This window comes from Sinocyclocheilus anshuiensis, unplaced genomic scaffold, assembly GCF_001515605.1.
Source record: "Sinocyclocheilus anshuiensis isolate Anshui unplaced genomic scaffold, SAMN03320099.WGS_v1.1 scaffold84, whole genome shotgun sequence".
NCBI classification, from domain to species: domain Eukaryota; kingdom Metazoa; phylum Chordata; class Actinopteri; order Cypriniformes; family Cyprinidae; genus Sinocyclocheilus; species Sinocyclocheilus anshuiensis.
In genome coordinates this window covers 337,330-356,490 of record NW_015557076.1, presented here as the reverse complement: position 1 = coordinate 356,490, position 19,161 = coordinate 337,330, and the positions used below count along the sequence as shown (strand labels likewise).

Genomic DNA, 19,161 nt, shown 5'->3' with positions numbered 1-19,161 from the left:
CCTCATACGTCATCCGCCCGGAGCTGCTTCCATGTACAACAGTGAACGCAAGCTACATTAAAGTGATTATTACGTTTTGAATATGGATATTTTTCTTACAAAAACGCATCGATTCACTACAGAAGGCCTTTGTTCACCCCCCGGAGCCGTGTGAGACACTTTTTTTTATGGATGGGCACTTTTTATTTCACTTCTTTTGGACTGATGCATGCAACACCCGCTAAGTGCCATGAAACGGCTTGAAAGATCAAAGACAATTTTTAATATAACTCCGACTGGATTCATCTGAAAGAAGAAAGTCATATACACCTAGGATGACCTGAGGGTGAGTAATATATGGGTTAATTTTAAATTTTTGGGTGAACTAACCGTTTAAGGTTAACAATTAATCGATTAATTGATCGTTAATTTAAATGACGATTGATCATGGGAACGATTGAAAATTTACATTCCTAGTATGTTTGATAAAATAAATGTAGCCTTGGAGAGAATAAGAGTCTTTCAAAAACATTTTTTTTTAAATCTGAACTTTTGAATTGTAGTGTATTTGAAAAAAAGTGTATTTGTAAAAATCCATTAATCCACTCACAACATGAGCTACTTAGTCTGCTTACAGTGCAGCGTTATAGATGAATTAAACTCATTCCATAATTGAAGAACTTTACACAGTTATGAAACTGAACTGAATCAACGATGAACTGACTTTAACTGAAAAACGGACTGTTTACGATTGTCTTTTTAGAGCTGATTTACAGCAGAATTGAATTTTGTCTGCAGCATTGAAACATTACTTTCCTGTTTAACAGTGTAAATCTGCTTTGGCACAATCTATACTGTCTAAAGCGCTGTAGAAATAAAGGAGACTTGACTATGAGGCTGATCAGAGTGTTTTACCTGTAGAGGAAGGTTGTCTACGAGCGAGAGGATCCCAAACAGCATGAGAAGCACGTTTGTGAAGATGAAGGCTATTATGGCATTGGTCAGCTTCTGGATCTTTCCGTCACGCTTCGGCTCCGCAACAGCTCTGGCAGGAGACAAGAAGCCAAAGGCCATATTTTACAGAGCCATCAGGAGATAGTCGGTTCGTTTGCTTCTTATATGCTCTTCCCGGGCAAAACAAAAGTCGCCATTTGGATTTAAATAAGCAAATAGTGAAGAGTCTAGGATTGGATCATTATTGCAGTGATTAATATGTTTCTGGCATGTTTGGTGACAATTCTTTTAAGCCAAACTGATGCAGTCTGTCGCTTTTCTTTTCTTAAACAACCATGTTGATAGATGCACCCATGTCCATATCTCAGGACGACAATTTCACGATTCTTTGGACCAAAGTTGTGAAATAGTGGTTCAGTGAGCACGAGGAATCATTTTCATGCACGAGTTGATCGATTGATTGATCTTAACCTCACGATTAGATTAAAATCGATTCACGATTGTGGATCAAATTTCGATTCGATTCATGCATAGATTTGATTCTAGTTTACTGTTTTGTGTTATTTTTCCTATTTGACTACAGTAGACAGTTTAATAGGTCTTGAAGAAAAAAAACTCACCGAATTAAATGTAAACCTTGAAATATGTTTTTCTTCCCATTTTAGTCTGCCTAGTATTATAAAACAAATGCCATTTCAGCTGACTGCAATCAGACACACACGAGTCGTCAGCAATGTAGCCCTGAGACAAACTGCTTAGTTAGTACATAAATAAAATCCCTTGATACAAAAATATGGTAACACTTTAGTTTAGGGACCAGTTCTCACTATTAACTAGTTGCTTATTAGCATGCCTATCATTAACATATTGGCTTTTTATTAGTACTTATAAAGCACGATCATATTCTACATCCCTAATCCTACCCAATGCCTAACCTTAACAAATACCTTACTAACTATTAATAAGCAGCAAATTAGGAGTTTGAGGCAAAAGTCATAGTTAATGGTTTGTTAATAGTGAGAATTGGACCTTAAAATAAAGTGTGACCCAAGAATTTAACCTTTTGCATTTAAAACTGGTAAATAAAATAAATAAACAGAAGGACAAATAAAATAGAACAAATATATACAAATTAATAAGTTTTTCAGGTACAGTAGCCTAGGTTTAATACTTCAGAAATATACAAATAAAACACTACATAGTGTTCACTGTATGAATTACATATAAATTGATTCATAATAAAGATAGAAAAGTGATTACGTTTGTTTGTTTGTTTTATTAACATTAATGTTACAGACGGCAACAGTTTATTAGTCTGCTGTTCCTTTAAGAACGAATGCACGGATCTAATATACTGTTACACATCCGATTTGCTCCGTCCGAACGGTTTACGTTCACATAACAGACTGTGTTTATGTGAATACTCCACACAATGTGCATTTTGACTTAATTGTGTGTGTATTTGACCGTTTAAGCGCAATAAGCTGTGAAAGAGAACTGAACTCAGGTTCGCATGCATCTGAGAGACGGCATTTGTGCTTGCGCTTCGGCTGCATGTCCTTCAGTGAAGTTACAGTCAAGTTAAAGAAATGTATAAGATCCAATTAGGGGTGTGCGATATTGACAAAAAATAATATCTCGATATTTTTAAGAAAGGTTCATCTCACCTTTATTCTCAGCTTCCTGCAACAGTTTTTCAGAGGCTAAACAAGACAGAAATGCTTTTTAAGTCGCCTGAACAGAAGGCAGCTTTAATGAATACAGTGATAAGGTGTAGGTTTGGTAGCTTGGCTTACGTTGCTCCTCTCCGTGGGTGACCAGGAACTCGACCATCTTGTTCATGGCTCCCATAAAGAAGATGATTCTCAGCTGAGTCATTCCCATAGTGACCAGACTCCACAAAAAGATGGGAGAGAACACGGAGCGCTGGAACGGGACCGAAGCTGAGAAACAGATTTCCAGGAGTTCGTACGTTATATTTCACATCATCTGCTACACGTTCACACAACTGTAACAAACGGTCTCAAAATGTATCACTCCGTCTCAAGGTGCCTTACATTGTGCATCCTGAGCTACAGCCGGCAGTTTCTCCGTTTCTCCTGTCGCCTCTTCAGCAGATAATTTGTGGTTTTCAGCTGAATGCATCTTTTTCCTACTAAATGGTTACAAAAGGAAGGAATTATTATTCATAAATCAAGATTGTAACTGATTACATGTAATCAGATTCCAAAAATTAAGTACTTGCAATTAGATTATATTACATTTTAAAATACTCATAATCAGACTACAGTTACTTTTTTATTGATTACATTTATAAAGCGGAGAGTTCCGGTGCTTGATTCTGATTGGCTGAGCCAAGTTCAAAGCTGTTGTAAATTACTCTACAAACATACACCTTTGTTTACGTTTGTGTGTTGCTCGGCAAACACTTTGTTGCAACCACAACAGATTCTGAGGAACTACATTGTTTGGTGGAAGAATACTGTTTTTATTAATATCATTACACTTTATTTGCTCTGTTTTATTTTGTGAAACCTAACTACGTATATGGAATAACCGTTGTATAAAAGCAGTAATCCCCGTGAAGCCGTGGTTTACAGTGAATTTATAACAGCTAAGGGGTTTCCTCCGCTTCGCGTCGTACCTAACAACGCCCCTTAGCTGTTATAAATTCACTGTAAATCACGGCTTCTTGGGACTTATTGCTTTAATAATTCACACAAGAGCCATAAATTATTCATAATTTATTGATTCTCCCTAATTCCTCTTTTTCATATTTTAAATGTTCCTTTCTAAAATAGCCTACACATGACATGCAGGTAAACACATCAAATATTTTATTTTTTTATTGTTTAATTTTGATTAATGTTATTTAAAAATGATTTATTTTCATAGCTTTTCATTAAACTCACAAACGAACCCCAGTTTTTAAGAAACCTCCACATAATGTAATGTTTAGCGCACTTAATGTTGTTAATAACAATGAATGGAATATATTTTCAATCTCTTTGTATTTTTATATCAATATGGTACAATATCTTATTTAAATCAATGTAATAAATGTGTAACGTCAAAACTAATCAAACAGTAGTCCAATTACATATAATCTAAAATGTGTAATGTAATAAATTACGTTACTAACTACAATTTTTGTAACGGATTATAATTTGTAAGTAATCTACCCAGCTCTGAAGGCTTCAGTGATTCCCTCTCAAAGAGAGTAATGGTTAGGCTGGCTGTTTTTTTAGTAACATTACATGTCTGTTTTCAGAGTAATCTTTGAGGTTTATATAGGTTGACAGGACTTGTACTAACTTCTCAATCTCTTCTGGTGTAGCAAAGCCTTCTGCTGGCCAGTTCATGAAACAGTTGAGAAAGACCAGAGCTGCCAAGCCGGCCCACATCCACATGATAACAGTAAATGACACCCCGGCATCATATATCAGCTGGAGAAAGAGAGACACACAAAGAGGAGATGTAATATTGATGAGTTTGTCCCATTTGTATGACATGCTTGATTGCCTGATGAAAAAAAAAAGATTTTGCTTGTCTGCAGCGTCTGGTTGATGGTTTTAGGTCTGAATGAGGCTGAAGAAAGTGTTGTAACAATGGGTTCAGCTTGACAAAATATCAAAGAACAACACGGTCCTAATAACATCTATTCTTTAGAGTCATACAGACACAGTGACACTCCCTGTTTTAACAGGTCAGCATGTTCGGTACACTACACATTCAGGAGTTTGGGGTCTGGAAGATTTTTTTTTTTGAAAGAAATTACTTCTATTCATCAAGGATGCTTTAAAATAATAATAAAAAAGTGATAGTAAAGACTTTTATAATGTAACAAAAGATTTATATTTCAAATAAATGCTGTTCTTTTCAACTTTCTATTCATCAAAGCATCATGAAAAATAAAATGTATCACAGTTTCCACAAAAATATGAAGCAGCACAACTGTTTTCAACATTGATAATAATCAGAAATGTTTCTCGAGCAGCAAATCAGCATATTAGAATTATTTCTGAAGATCATGTGACACTGAAGACTGGAGTAATGATGCTGAAAATACAGCTTTGCATCACATTTTAAAATATATTATAATAGAAAACAGTTATTTTAAATTGTAATAATATTTCACAATTGTACCGCTTTTACAGCATATTTGATCAAATAAATGCAGCCATGGCAATGCCATTTAATTACTTAATAGAATTAATACATTCAATAAAAAAAATTTAATTTCTATGAAAATAGAACACTTACATGATCTTAATTTTGATGAAAGAAATGATTATGAAAACACACATTTTTATACTTTAGAGTAACATTATAACAGCAGATGTGTTTTAAATCAAATGCGATGTATTAATGTATTGAATTTATATTTGATTGTACATAATCATAGCTCAAAACCTTGAATGAATAAATGAATTAATACTTTAGCCTCACTGCTTTTATATTATGAAGTTAAAGGCAATAACTTCTAACCTTTTGGCATAGGTGATTCAGTTTCATTCAATCTGATGCAACATTTCATCAGGCTTTAATTCCGAGCACACTGTACACGTCAAACACGTTTAACCTCTATTTGCACACATAAAAAATACCTTGACTCCAGGGAAGGTGACAGCCGATGAAGCGTAGGAGCCGATCATCAGAGACATAACAGTGGAGCTCAGACTTCCAAACATGTTTGGCAGCTACCAGAGGAAGAGAGGAAAAGAAAATCATTATCAGTATTGGAAAAATCACAACAAAAGCAGCTGAGCCTACACTTGCAATGAACAAAAAGAGGAAGAAAAACTAGATTTTTATATTTTCTGAAAACAATATGAGTGGTGATTGTCTATGGAAAAACTCGCCAGATTGATGCTAAGGCATCTGGGAGGCTGCCTAATGGCTCAAATCAAGTGTCAAGTGAACATCATATCCAACCGCAAGTATGAGCGATAGTGATGCCTTACTTAAACCTCACTAATTGAGTGAAAATGAACGCATTGCTGTGTGAGAAATATATATGCTTCAGTAAGCAGGAAGTCCTGCTGTGGATACATATCAAATTAGTTTTCTACGTTTTCCAAGAATTTCCAAGCACTGCTTCGTTTTTCCAGACTCTTACAAGGATGTGTGAGTGTGTTTTACTCCCCTGTGTGAAATGAGAAGGTTAAAAACGCACACTTCTGTGAAAAAGCACATTTGTATTCCTTGTGCTTTTCACACACAAACACAGAGTGGCATAACAACCTCAACCTGAACTTGTAACAGAAGGCTGCACGCCTTAAACACCAATACAGTATCCAAAGCAATGCTATTTATTTCTCAGATGTTCATGGCTCAGGAGAGATCTCAGCAATGTTTATTGCAAGCACTTTAAAAACTTTATCTCTGATGTTTCTCTTAAATTTCCTCATAAAAATATAATTAGACATAAAAAAGACAATTATTGACCAAGTAGGAGTGTATAGCAATAAAAGCTATAGCATTACTGTGGATGATAGATGCCAACAATGTTATATTCTAAAAAGAGGAAGGGACCCCAACACAGAACCCTGAGGTACACCAATGGTTATTTGATAAGAAATGTTAAGGTTCATATTACAGAGGTATGTAAAAAGACAATTATTGACAAAGTAAAAGTATATAGCAATAAAAGCTATAACATAACTGTGGATAGCACAGCTTAGATATCTCATATAGAATGAGACAGCGTTAAAGCGGTGTGTCATCAGCATAACAGTGGTTGGAAAAACTCATGTACCTGGATGATAGATGCCAGCGACGTTATATATACTGAAAAGAGGAAGGGACCCAACACAAAACCTTGAGGTACACCATCGGTTATTTGATAAGAAATGTTAAGGTTCATATTACAGAGGTACGTAAAAAGACAATTATTGACAACGTAGAAATATATAGCAATAAAAGCTATAACATAACTGTGGATAGCACAGCTTAGATATCTCATATAGAATGAGACAGAGTTAAAACGGTGTGTTATCAGCATAACAGTGGTTGGAAAAACTCATGTGCCTGGATGATAGATGCCAGCGACGTTATATATACTGAAAAGAGGAAGGGACCCAACACAGAACCTTAAGGTACACCAATGGTAATTCGATCTTTGAAGAATTTGATAACAAATGTTAAGGTTCATATTAAATTCTATGAATTCTGATTTCAGACTTTGGTTTTTAGGAAAATCTGAGCACAGTGTGAGACTGTTGGGTGTGATTTTAGTGAGGCCCTTTGATTAGAAGAAACATCTTAAGCAAAAGTTTCCATTTGCTCTCGCCTTAATATCATCATGACAAATATTTGTCTATAACAAATAGTTAAGGGATTAAAGATATTTTATTTGTGATTGGTCTTTCTTATGGTTGGTTCCCTGCTAATTTGAAGGAACTAGAAAAAAAAGCACACAAAGTCATGGAGGTCATTGACTTGCTGAGTTTGATAACATCAAATCATGAACAATGTGGAAAAGGGTCAATAAAGTGATCAGAAGAATATCAGCTGCTATTGTCTCCATGCTGGTAGTAATTCACTGTTAAAGACACAGAGCGTGTGCTTTTCTCAGAAGTGTAGAACAGGACACTGAAATTAAGCAGTGTGTGTTGTCACATGTAGGGCAGTGTGCACGCATACCTGAGCAACCCTAGATGAGCCATGTGTATGAACAAGGATAAGTGTGTTTTGGCATCTGCATGATAGCGGTGGGCTATCTGAGGGCAGCTGATATATATAGTCATACTTTCCCACACCAGGTGATATTACTAAACAGATTGGAAAGTCACAATCTGTTTGTTGATGTGGGTACAACGTCTGTGCCCTTGTCCATTTCATCTAGAGGTTGACGGGAGGGAGAGGGCGTAAGAGAAGGCGTGTGAGCAGTTTAGCCTTCTGATTGGTGGGCACTGAAAAAGCCAGAATATCTCCTTCAGTTATTTGCGTCGATCCTCTGACTGTCCCAAACACATAAATACACAAACCCACACACCTGTCTGGACAAAATAAACTTCAAAAAGCTTTGTGTGACAGCTGCACAATAAAACATGCAAGTCACCGCAGGTGTCCGCGAGACCCCGTGTGCTCCCTTCTCTACCATTTTCTCTTTTTTCTTACCGTGAGAGATGTGAAGGTCAGACAGATCCCTCCAAAGCCGTTGAGTGACAGAGCCAGAAAAATTAGTTCAGAAAGGACTAGAACAGAAGGCACAAACCATCATTACACAATCAAAACGTGTGCTTGAACAACTCAAAACTGTGGCAATGACTTTGATATGACAAATCAAATTTTATGTGTCTTCTGTATACAGTAGAATATATATGCTAAATTTGCTACTAAATGCAACATTTGAGAATCTGGGTATGGCTGTGAATGTTTATGAACATGAACAGTTTACACAAAATTTACTTAGAGTTCAAAATGTAAATAAAAATACCATTTTAATATTTGAAAAGAAAATGCACATTAAGTTCTGCTGCATGTATATTTTAAAATTGAAGGAGGAATGACCACTTCTGTTAATTCACAAACTTAAAAAGTCTAATTAATTGTCCCTGCCAGTATATTGATTTAACATTGATCTATATTTAAATGCAGCAACAAACAATCGGGCAAAAAAAAGCTAAAATATGAAATTTCTGAATATATATATATATATTTTTTTTTTAATTCAGTTAATTGAAATGTTATTAATTGATTACTAAAATAGCCTCTACTGACTTTCAAACAATGTTCTGAATGTTAAATGTAAAAAAAAAAAACTCCAGCAATTATTGAAAGATTTATTGATTATTGCTGTAATTTGAAGACTCATGCAGATTCTTTCGTTTGCAGCTCACCTTCTGGATGATAGGATGATATGGACATCATCACACAAGAGAGCGCAAAACACACACTAAGAAAAAAAATACAACACATGACTGATTATTACATAAATGCATACTTGAATGTGAAAGTGCTCTTATATGCATATATTAATCAGTGCTTTGAAGTGCACAAACTCATGCAGGGATTCCATGACTCAAGTGCTTTCTTAAAAACATGTGTTGCTTCCTGATGGAGTGTTGGCATTGTAAAACACAGCAAGCACTCAAAGCATTAGTGTGTAGGTGTGTCTTCACCTTCCACCGAGGCGCAGAGGCCTGGGGCCAAACCGGTCCATCAATATACCCAATGGCAATGTGGCGGCACTGAGCAGAAATGAGCCAATGGTGAAGCCCAAGTTCAGCATTTCGTCCTGATTCACACAACTCGGCCAATCATCTGGTGCGCTAGTGTTCACACTCTCAGTCTCATTTTCTACAGAAAGAGAGAGAGAGGAGGTCAATGAAAGCAAGGGACAGAGACTTTATTAAGTTTTAAAGTCTCCACGCAATTCAAGTTTCCCAGGAACTCTGGCTCGGTTTTCTTTTGGTGCTAGTTAGTGACTGGTGTTAGGATGATTGTGATCTGCTTGACTTCTATGACTGATTACCTGTGCACAGGTGGGAGTAAAAGCCCTGTCCTTTGAGCATGATGAGCAGAGAGCCCCAGCCCAACAGCACGGCCGAACACGACAGATTCTCCAACACGGCTGTGACGGCCATCCACCAGCGCCTCTTGTACGCCTGCGACAGAGACGGAGCCATCATCCTATCAGACAGAGAAAAACAGGGTCAGGGCTCAGTCAGTAAACACACAGCGGCATATGAAAAAATATATACGTTTCTGAAAACAATATTCTGCCTTTTTGAACCCAATTTAGCTACTTTAGCTGATTTACTAGTGTAATCTTTTAAGGACTGCATTTTAAAGATGTGCAAAATAGCATATCTTGTCAGCTTTTGTGGGTTTGCGTCATGTCCATACACAAATCTTTTAACCAAATCGTTTAAATAAGAAAAAAAATCAATAATGTGATGGTGTAAATAATGCTGCAATTTCTTCTTTGTGATTTATGAATTCCACTCCACAATCACTCTGGTATAATATAATTTATTATACTTGTATAAATACATAGGCTGCATTAGAAATTACATTTATACATGAATATATACAATACACTCATATTTTTTATACAATACTGTTCAAAATTTTGGGGTCGGTAAGATTTTAAAAATGTTTTTCTAAAAGATGCTGTAAGCTCACCAAGGCTGCATTTATTTGATCAGAAATACAGTAAAAATTTGAAATATTATCACAATTTAAAACAACTGTTTTCTACATTTACATTTAGTCATTTACATTTACTAAATGTAAAATGTAAACTGTTTTCTATGTGAATATATAGTCAAATGCAATTTATTGCTGTGATACAAAGCTGAATTTCCAGCATCATTACTCCAGTCTTCAGTGTTTTTTAAAGTATTTTCTGCTCACCAAGGCTGCATTTATTTGATTAAAAATACAGTAAAAATGTGAAATATTATTACAATTAAAAACAACTGTTTTCTATGTGAATATATAGGCTAGTAAAATAATCTGTGTGATGCGCAGCTGAATTTTCAGCATCATTACTCCAGTCTTCAGTGTCGCATGATCTTCAGAAATCATTATAATATGCTGATTTCCTGCTTAAGAAACATTTCTTATTATTATCAAAACCGTTTTTGATGCTCAATATTTTTGTGAAAACCAGGATGCATTTTTTAGGAAAAACTGATGAACAGAAAGGTTTTATAAGCAGCATTTACTCGAAAAAGGAATCTTTTGTAACATTATGCCTTTAAAACCGACACCCATAAATCTTCATTCTTGAAATCTCTGGAATTTAGTGTGAGATGTAAGACAGAGACACTCCCTAACATTCGCTACAACTAAACACACAAAAGCTTTTTCTAAATAGGGGGTGTACCCAACCGAATTGCATGCGCTGCTGTTTGCGAAACCACTTGCAATAAACCCCACAAGCAATACAAATTACACATGCTTTGTTAGAACACAAATTAGAACGCTTAATTTAGTTATTAAATCAAGGCCTGCGTCTAAAAGCCACAACAAATGTGCATCTTCTGATTCTAGAGATAGCCTAATATTGACTTTGCGTCAAAGTTTTTGTTTGTAAACGGGGTCGGTCTTTATAACTCGGTCATTATAACTCGGATAACCAAAACACCCACTAACACACACGCACACACACTCAAATACAGAAAAAAAGAGATCAGAGTGGTGACGGGAGAATACAGGCAATACAAAGAAAGACAGCAGAAACTGCAGGGATCTCAGCAGGACACTGATTCAGCCTGTTGTGTTTAACACGATTAGACACAGTCCACCAGACTTCTCTGCCCTCAACTGCCAGGCTTATGGGAGGATTTTTTTTGTAACTCACACTCCCTATTAAAATGAGCTCCATTCACATCCTCCTGAATGAAGAAAAGCAGGTTTGACGGTGGTAGAAATCCATCCGCATTTGGACAGATTACACTTTTTCAGTTTTCAGGAGGATCGAGTCGTGGTCAGTTGCACGTGTGTGTTTGTTTACAGTACGCATGAAGACGGTTTCGGGAGTCTTGTTGTGTTTAGTAAAAACATTAGGCATCTACTGTAAACCTCTTGGCATACAGGTGTGCGAGCTACATTTCACACACTGCACTGTTAAAAAGTAACTATTAACAGCTCTGTCCACTGAGTTGAGCGTCACTCGACTGGAACGACTGACGTTCAGTGTGTTTGTTTAAAGGGGATGTCCTCTAAAGTACGTCTGTTTATCAGTCCCTATGAGCAGAGAGATGGAGGAAGGCCCCTATGAAGTGCTTGTTCTGGCAGTGAATTTTTACCGTTGACCCTGTGTGTACATATGAGCAGATGCACCTTTCTCTAAATGTGTAAGCAGAAAATGTTTTATAATAAAGTCCAGGTTTTAAAGTCTTGAGAGCATTTCAAGATTAAAATATTAAGTGTGCCCTTAAGTTTAAATTTGTGTCCTCTCTGCATCTCTGGTGAAGAACGAAATGAAAAGTATCGAGTACTTTACGCTCTCTGGTAATAATCGAATCGACTCTTTTCGTGCGCTCCTCTGGTGAAGAATCGAATCTGTTAAATGGCCGAATCTTCCATGTTCACAGTCTTTTCGAATCTTTCTTAACGGCTGGAATACATGACATGACTTTTAAAATCTGAACAGACCTTAAATCAGAGCATTTCTAAGAAAAGGAAAAAAAAGCAGAATTGTGAGATATAAACTCAGAATAGAGAGATGTTAACGCGCATTTCTGAGAAGAAAAGTCAGAATTGGAAAAAAAATCATAAAAGTCGTAATTACTTTTATTTCGCAAAACTGAAATTTGGGGAAAAAAAAGTCAGAATTGTGACATGTAAAGTTGGAATTGAGAATTGTGAGATAAGTCACACCTATCTTCTTTATTTATGTATTTGTTTTATTCCGTGGTGGAAACAGGCTTCCATAGAATTCCATTTTTACCAGAAACAATGGAATCATATCATTTGGAGCCCATGTGCTCTCTGGTATAAGTGGTCTTAAAGACATCTTCTAAACGTCTATTTGACATCTCATAGGAAACGTCCTATAGGCGTATTGCAGATGAGCAAACACTCTAAAAAATACGTTTTGCAGACGTCAAATAGACGTCTCCGTGATGTACGTGTGCTGTCAGGCTCTAATTCTGCTGTTCCATCAGCGCCACCTGCTGTCAGAGAGTGGATTCACAGATTTACATTCAGCCTGTGTGTGTGCAGTTTTTGTCTGGCCAAAAAAACGGACTGAATTTCATGCCCTACTGTAAATTATGACCAGTTGATTCTACACATTTAAACAATTCGGATTATTTATGGAGCAGATAAAATATATTATCATTGACTTAACTCTTTTCTTTATTTAAAGGCTAAAATGTGAGGTTTACCATTTTATTTATTTTTGTCAGTCACGTTGTCGTTTAAAATCCAGACATTATTGTTTCACACTCTAAAAAATACGTTTTGCAGACGTCAAATAGACGTCTCCGTGATGTACGTGTGCTGTCAGGCTCTAATTCTGCTGTTCCATCAGCGCCACCTGCTGTCAGAGAGTGGATTCACAGATTTACATTCAGCCTGTGTGTGTGCAGTTTTTGTCTGGCCAAAAAAACGGACTGAATTTCATGCCCTGCTGTAAATTATGACCAGTTGATTCTACACATTTAAACAATTCGGATTATTTATGGAGCAGATAAAATATATTATCATTGACTTAACTCTTTTCTTTATTTAAAGGCTGAAATGTGAGGTTTACCATTTTATTTATTTTTGTCAGTCATGTTGTCGTTTAAAATCCAGACATTATTGTTTTAGTGTTTATGCAAACAAAAAGTAACTTTATCGATTTTAAATATAAAAATATATATACAAAAATACTTAAATATAAAACTTAACGTATCAGCACTTCCAACGCATTTTAACAATACCGTGATAATACCGATAACCGTGATCAGAAACGTTCATATCGTTTCATCTCTAGAATGGTTTTCTGGTCCATGTGGCCCCATCCGGAACCCGAAACGCTGAGTTTTGCCCTCTCCGTTTCCCCTGAGGACAAAAGGCTTGGCTTTCCCAGCGTGGCCCATTGAGAAACAACACTTCGACTATCGACTCTCTCTCCGGGATTACACAAACACAAAGTTTCTCCATATCGCGCCATAAACTACAATAAAACATGCCTTCCACAATATACACCCAGCCTAAAATAAAACGTTAATAGCTCACGTAAAAGACATTTGAGCTCATTTAAAACACTGCACATGGGCATTTCCAGTTTATGATAAAACACATATTTGAGAATGAAGTGAAACGCGCGAAAACAAAGAAAACATCCAACTCTATAGTCAGAACATCGCCACGTGTCTCACTGTATTTGTAGTTACCAAAGTCTCTATTTACACTGTGACCCCATCAACCCAAAACGACTGTTTGTCCTTAAATCTATTGTTTTTCTGTAAAACTAAATGTAGTAAGAATTTAACTCAATTTAAACAACTTACTTAATTTTTTTGTACAATTTCCAAATGCCAGCCGCGCGTTATTTCCTGGTTTCCTCTGTGTCGGCGTTCAAACAAAAGACGAATGCTACAAATTATCCTTTTTTGCCGCCAAAGTCGACTTGATAATGGAGTTTATCTGGCCGGAGCTTCTGTTTCTCGTGTCTTCAGAGCGGCAGGCAAAGCTCTCCAGAAGTCTTCATACTAACCTCTCATATTTAACAGTGATGGAAGAGAAACTCCTTTGCTACCCCTCTTTTCACTGGTCTTTAGGCACACGCTCGTTTGTGACTTTGCATGGGCGTAACTTACATTAACATACAGTCCCTGTTCTGAATCTAGCCGTTGTTAGCGTTAGATAAGCCAATATAACCATACAAACATTCACCACAATAGTTGCCTCAGTTATTAAATCATGAATTAAAACAGGACATTCCTTAAATATTATAAGATTGCAAACCCTTCTGTTTTGTTTACTTTTACATCTTATTTTATTAGTTTTTGAGGCTGAAAATAAGTGGCCACGGTCAGGGCTGGCCCTAGCGTTTTGGGGGCCCTAAGCAGATTTTCAAAAGGGGCCCCCATATCTACAGTTTCACCTAACCACCCGCATCCCATCCCAATGTACACATTTATATACTAGAAAGTGGGCCAATTTAGTCCCAAGGAGTATTGAAATAGTACACTTACAAGTATACTACTAGTACACTGATATTTGTATACTTACAACATAAAGTATACTTAAAATATACTTGAACTTTACTTAAGTATACTTACTAAAATAAACTTGAAGTATACTACTTTTTGGTAAGGGTAACCACCCGCATCCCATCCCAGTGTACACATCCTACACTGACACCTAATTGTAAAGATTTACCAATTTGTTTTACTCAATATATTTATCTTTCAAGATATATATAGGAAAATATATTTGGGTAGTTGACAAATATCCAGTAAAAAACGTTTTTTTGTAAAACACTATTCCTGGTCCTTCAACTAATTAAAGTTGTCCGTGGAGTTTAAAAACAGGATATGGTGTCACACCGGAGGACATAGTTTTCAGTGACATAATGTATCAAGTTCATATGCTTTTAGAAATATATGGATGAAAAAATTATCGCCAATTACTAAAATAGACACTTGTAAAATGATGGTATTTATTAACAATTGTATGCTTTTCTTTTTAATTTATAAAAGTTGTAATTTATTTAACATCCTTGAGACAGTCACACCATAGGACAATTTTAAGATTTAGCTCAAAAATGTAAAAAATAAATAAATAATAAACAAAGCAAGTTTTTTTTAACAACGGGTCCATGTAAGACAAAGAAATTTTAAATGATGACAATATTAATTATTTAAGTTTTTATATTGTGTGACACTGAAAATGCAATGTCATGTCAACAACCCATTTAAGCAAACTTTTAAAACTAAAGAGTTTAAAATGTAAAATTAGAGAGTTTAACGATTGCTTAAGGGAAATGTATCATCATTCAGTGAGATTATTGCTTAAAGCAAAAACACCTGGTTATGAAAATTGCATTAGAGAACATAATAATAATAATAATAATAGAAGAATAATTAATTTTCTGGGCTGGCATGACAGTCCAGATTAAAATGCAAAAATAATCAAATATAAGTTTAAACACATGTTAAAACAGATTTAAGCAACATTAAAGTGAAGGCAAAAATCTGAGACGAGACGAGACACGAGATGGGGTTCACAAGAATGAGACTAGACAACATTTTTACACTATTTGAAGACATCTTCAATGATGAAAAACATGCCTGGAAAAATATATGTTTTAACTAATCTTGCAATATATGCCACCTCAGTTCTGCTTTCTGAGTATGAATTATTATATGCAATAACAGAGAATACTCAAGCACTGTAAAAGATTTTGCCACAAACTCAACTGACTGACTTCTCTTCTGTATGATTTCATGAGTCTCTTCAGACCTATAGAATTGTACTTGCAGGCTATGAGTTTTTAGAATGTTAGACCTCCTATCTGAACTTTTTTCCGCGAATTGATCATAGAAAAAAAAAAGAACAGTTCTTTCTTAAGTCTTATTAAGTGCAACCATAATCAAAGCGCCAACAGAAACCAACATTTTCTTCAAGCATGATTCAGAGCTTAGAGATGGTTATAACTACACATCCTATTATAGTGTGCATATTAATTACAGCCTAGATATTGTATGCAGCCTAATTTGCATGCATCAGGGAGCCGCAGCCGCTCTCAAACTGCTGGTATTGAAATTGCGTTTGAATGCGCTCACGCATCCTTTTTAGTTTCACTTTCGATTTCGCGATCGGGACCGGAGGTGCTGAGCGTGCCTTGCATGCTACAAGATTTGTCAGACACTTACAGTGCGTGTCCACGAACGTTTTTAATGAATTCCTATGGAAGTTCAGCTTCAGAGAACGCTCCAGCGCAGCTCTGCTGTTGCCATCTCCACCACCATCTCGCCTTACTCCCGTGATTGCTGTCTGAACTCCTGACACGGGGCCCCCTGGTGGCCACGGGGGCCCTATGCAGCCGCATATATCGCTTATAGGGCCGGTACTGGCCACGGTTTTGTAGTAACGAGCGTTACTATTCATTTTAACGAACACGGTTACCATGGTAACCTTTTAACAGCAGTTTCGTTGGAAAGATTAGCTTATATTAGTAAACAGACTACATTAATAGTCATATTATTATCCTTCCAGACTTTGTTTTAATATTTTACACGTAACTGTTATGATAATTTAAACAGGCTTGTTGGGTATCGACCATTACTAGCTACTCAGAATATTTAATCGCTAACAACCCGCAAGATACACTACGCGTAAATATCAAATAAATTAAATATAAAGATTAATAACGCATGGTGTGAATTATTCAAGACACATCCTTTAAATAAAACGCATTTGCTGGTTATACGTGAAATTATATAGGCTATTAACCCATTTAATCCCACATTTTTCCCAGACATGAAAATTACCAAATGATCTCATTAGTAAATAATCAATAATTATTTATTGAACATTTTTTTTGGGAAAAGTGAGTGAAAAACGGTGTTTTATGGTCGGTGGGATAATGTGTATACTGAATTAACATATTTCTGCAGTAATTCAACATTTTTATGTATCTCAGCCCAGCCTTTTAAAACTCTGTTTCATCACATTCTAGCGTTACTATTATGCATTAAAAACCTTATACAACACTGACAGGAATACTGAGATAAAGGACAAAAAATACAACCATCAACGTATTTTAAAATTGTTACTTTATTGTAACATATATTATAAAATTGTAACTTATTTGTAGCATTTGAACTTTTATTGCTATTGTCATTGCAACATTTTAGTGCAACCTTCACTATCTGTAACTGGATTTATATGTATACCTAAATGCACTGTATTATCCCAGCGGTCACTAGTGTTGCCATCAACATGTTTCCTTATTCTATGACCACACTCAACAAAACTGAATATATGTGAATTAATATATTAATACTAGACACCTTAAAGATAACATGCACCAAAAATATTTGTCATATCTTTATGTTAACATACTTTACTAGCCTTTTGTTTGGGAGCTTTGACGCAGCCATCATCTTCTCATGATGCAAACATGAAAAAAACTTGTTTGGTTGCACTAACCATGTGACACTGCACATATTTAATTGAGACCCTTTATTTTTTCCATATTTGCAGGAAATGCACTAAAACACCAGTCAGTAACATTTTTAGAGCGTTATAAATCAAAACCTTCTTTATGGTCACTATTGTGACTAGTGGGATTAAATGGGTTAAGAGTTGTATTACAGTTTTTCTCGATTGCTAACACACTATAACTGATTCGTTTGGCACAATTTTTTTCTATAAAACTCTACACAAGAACGGCATAATTTTGCACAGGTTTAACCATGTTCTCATTTAGTAAACACAAACACACAATATAACTGCAATTCTTTGGTATTTGACCTTTTCCTTTCTAGTGCTTTTCATCTAGTGTACTGTAAGATCTCTTTACAGCAGTGTAATGAAAACAATATGTAAAGCTTATTGTTGAATTTCACTGTATCTGCTATATTTACTGTAACATGTATCTGCTCAAATTATGTTGTATACTGTAATAGACACTGAGCTGTAAAACGATACCTGGTTGCCAAAAGAAGGTTTTTGCAACAGTGTTATGAATTGATCGCATTAGTGTGTAAGACTAAGTTGTTGTGTGTGTGTTTCTGATGGCTTGTGTGTCATGTCTGAGGGCAAAGTTTGTTTTTTTCAGCAAAATTGAATAGTTTTGAGTGTAGAGCTTCATTTTGACCTGAAAATAGGAAGTATGAGGAATTGGGTGAGAAGTTATAGATTTGTGTTTAGAGTTTCGAGAAAAAGAGTCACAATTTCAAGAAATGTGTTTAAGCAATCGAGAAAAACTGTAACGAGAGATATAAATTATATAGTGCCACCTGCTGGCAAGTTTTGGAATAATATTTTACGATCTGCTGGTAAGATGTAAGGTGATGGTCAAATGTGTCAATATCTCATTGTGTTTAAAGGAAAGACATGCAAATTTATTATTTAGCAAATTACATCAAATAAAAACATTGATTATAACATTGTTATATACATATATTGATATAACATTGATATAAACATTGTTTATATAGTCTCAAAATAGTTCACGTCTTAAAATAGTTTTATACTTTTATATTATTTATATTATAAACTATGTTTTTATTATTCATATTTTATATTTCTAAAATATAAAAAAACTGTGTGTGTGGTTGTTCATCAATTTGCTCTTGATATTATATATTATAATATAATATATATATATATATATATATATATTTACAGGTCGGATTCATCAACAGAACAAGGAACATTCCTATGAGGGAACATGCTAAACTTTACAAAGTGCTCTTCATATGCAGAGAGCCTGTGAGATAATCATGGATAATAAGGAGCAGCTGCAGCAGTGAATGTGAAGCTGGAGGTCAATAATGAGGCAAGGCTGGCCTCTGGTGGTGGATTGTACAATAATGTGTTGAAGTGGATCAAGATCTGGATGGTCTTGAGTAAATCACTGATGAGTTTAAAGAGCATGTTTCATTATAGGTTTCATTCATGTGTCATTGTAACCTGGCATACACATAACACACTGTCGCATTTCTATAACTCAAATCCGTTGAAGGATTGTTAGGCTCCACAAGACCACGGGAACCAGACGGGTCCTCTGCACCTGTGTTGCAGTCTGGAATTAAACCACGCCAT

The 19,161-nt window shown here is 35.6% G+C and overlaps 1 protein-coding gene across 1 annotated transcript in view; it reads right to left on the bottom strand.

The window, feature by feature from the left end:
• Positions 1-14,223, bottom strand: part of slc43a1a (solute carrier family 43 member 1a) — a 20,273-nt gene extending 6,050 nt beyond the window's left edge. Inside the window, exons 1-11 of the mRNA XM_016471453.1 lie at positions 13,893-14,223; positions 9,413-9,570; positions 9,060-9,237; positions 8,778-8,833; positions 8,056-8,132; positions 5,541-5,633; positions 4,249-4,379; positions 2,991-3,088; positions 2,730-2,876; positions 2,601-2,636; positions 895-1,022 (exon numbers count right to left, since the gene is read on the bottom strand). Of these exons, the coding sequence (XP_016326939.1) occupies positions 895-1,022; positions 2,601-2,636; positions 2,730-2,876; positions 2,991-3,088; positions 4,249-4,379; positions 5,541-5,633; positions 8,056-8,132; positions 8,778-8,833; positions 9,060-9,237; positions 9,413-9,569 (1,101 nt within the window). The 5' untranslated portion in view covers position 9,570; positions 13,893-14,223. The remainder of the gene's footprint in view (positions 1-894; positions 1,023-2,600; positions 2,637-2,729; positions 2,877-2,990; positions 3,089-4,248; positions 4,380-5,540; positions 5,634-8,055; positions 8,133-8,777; positions 8,834-9,059; positions 9,238-9,412; positions 9,571-13,892) is intronic.
• Positions 14,224-19,161: the final 4,938 nt, after the last annotated feature.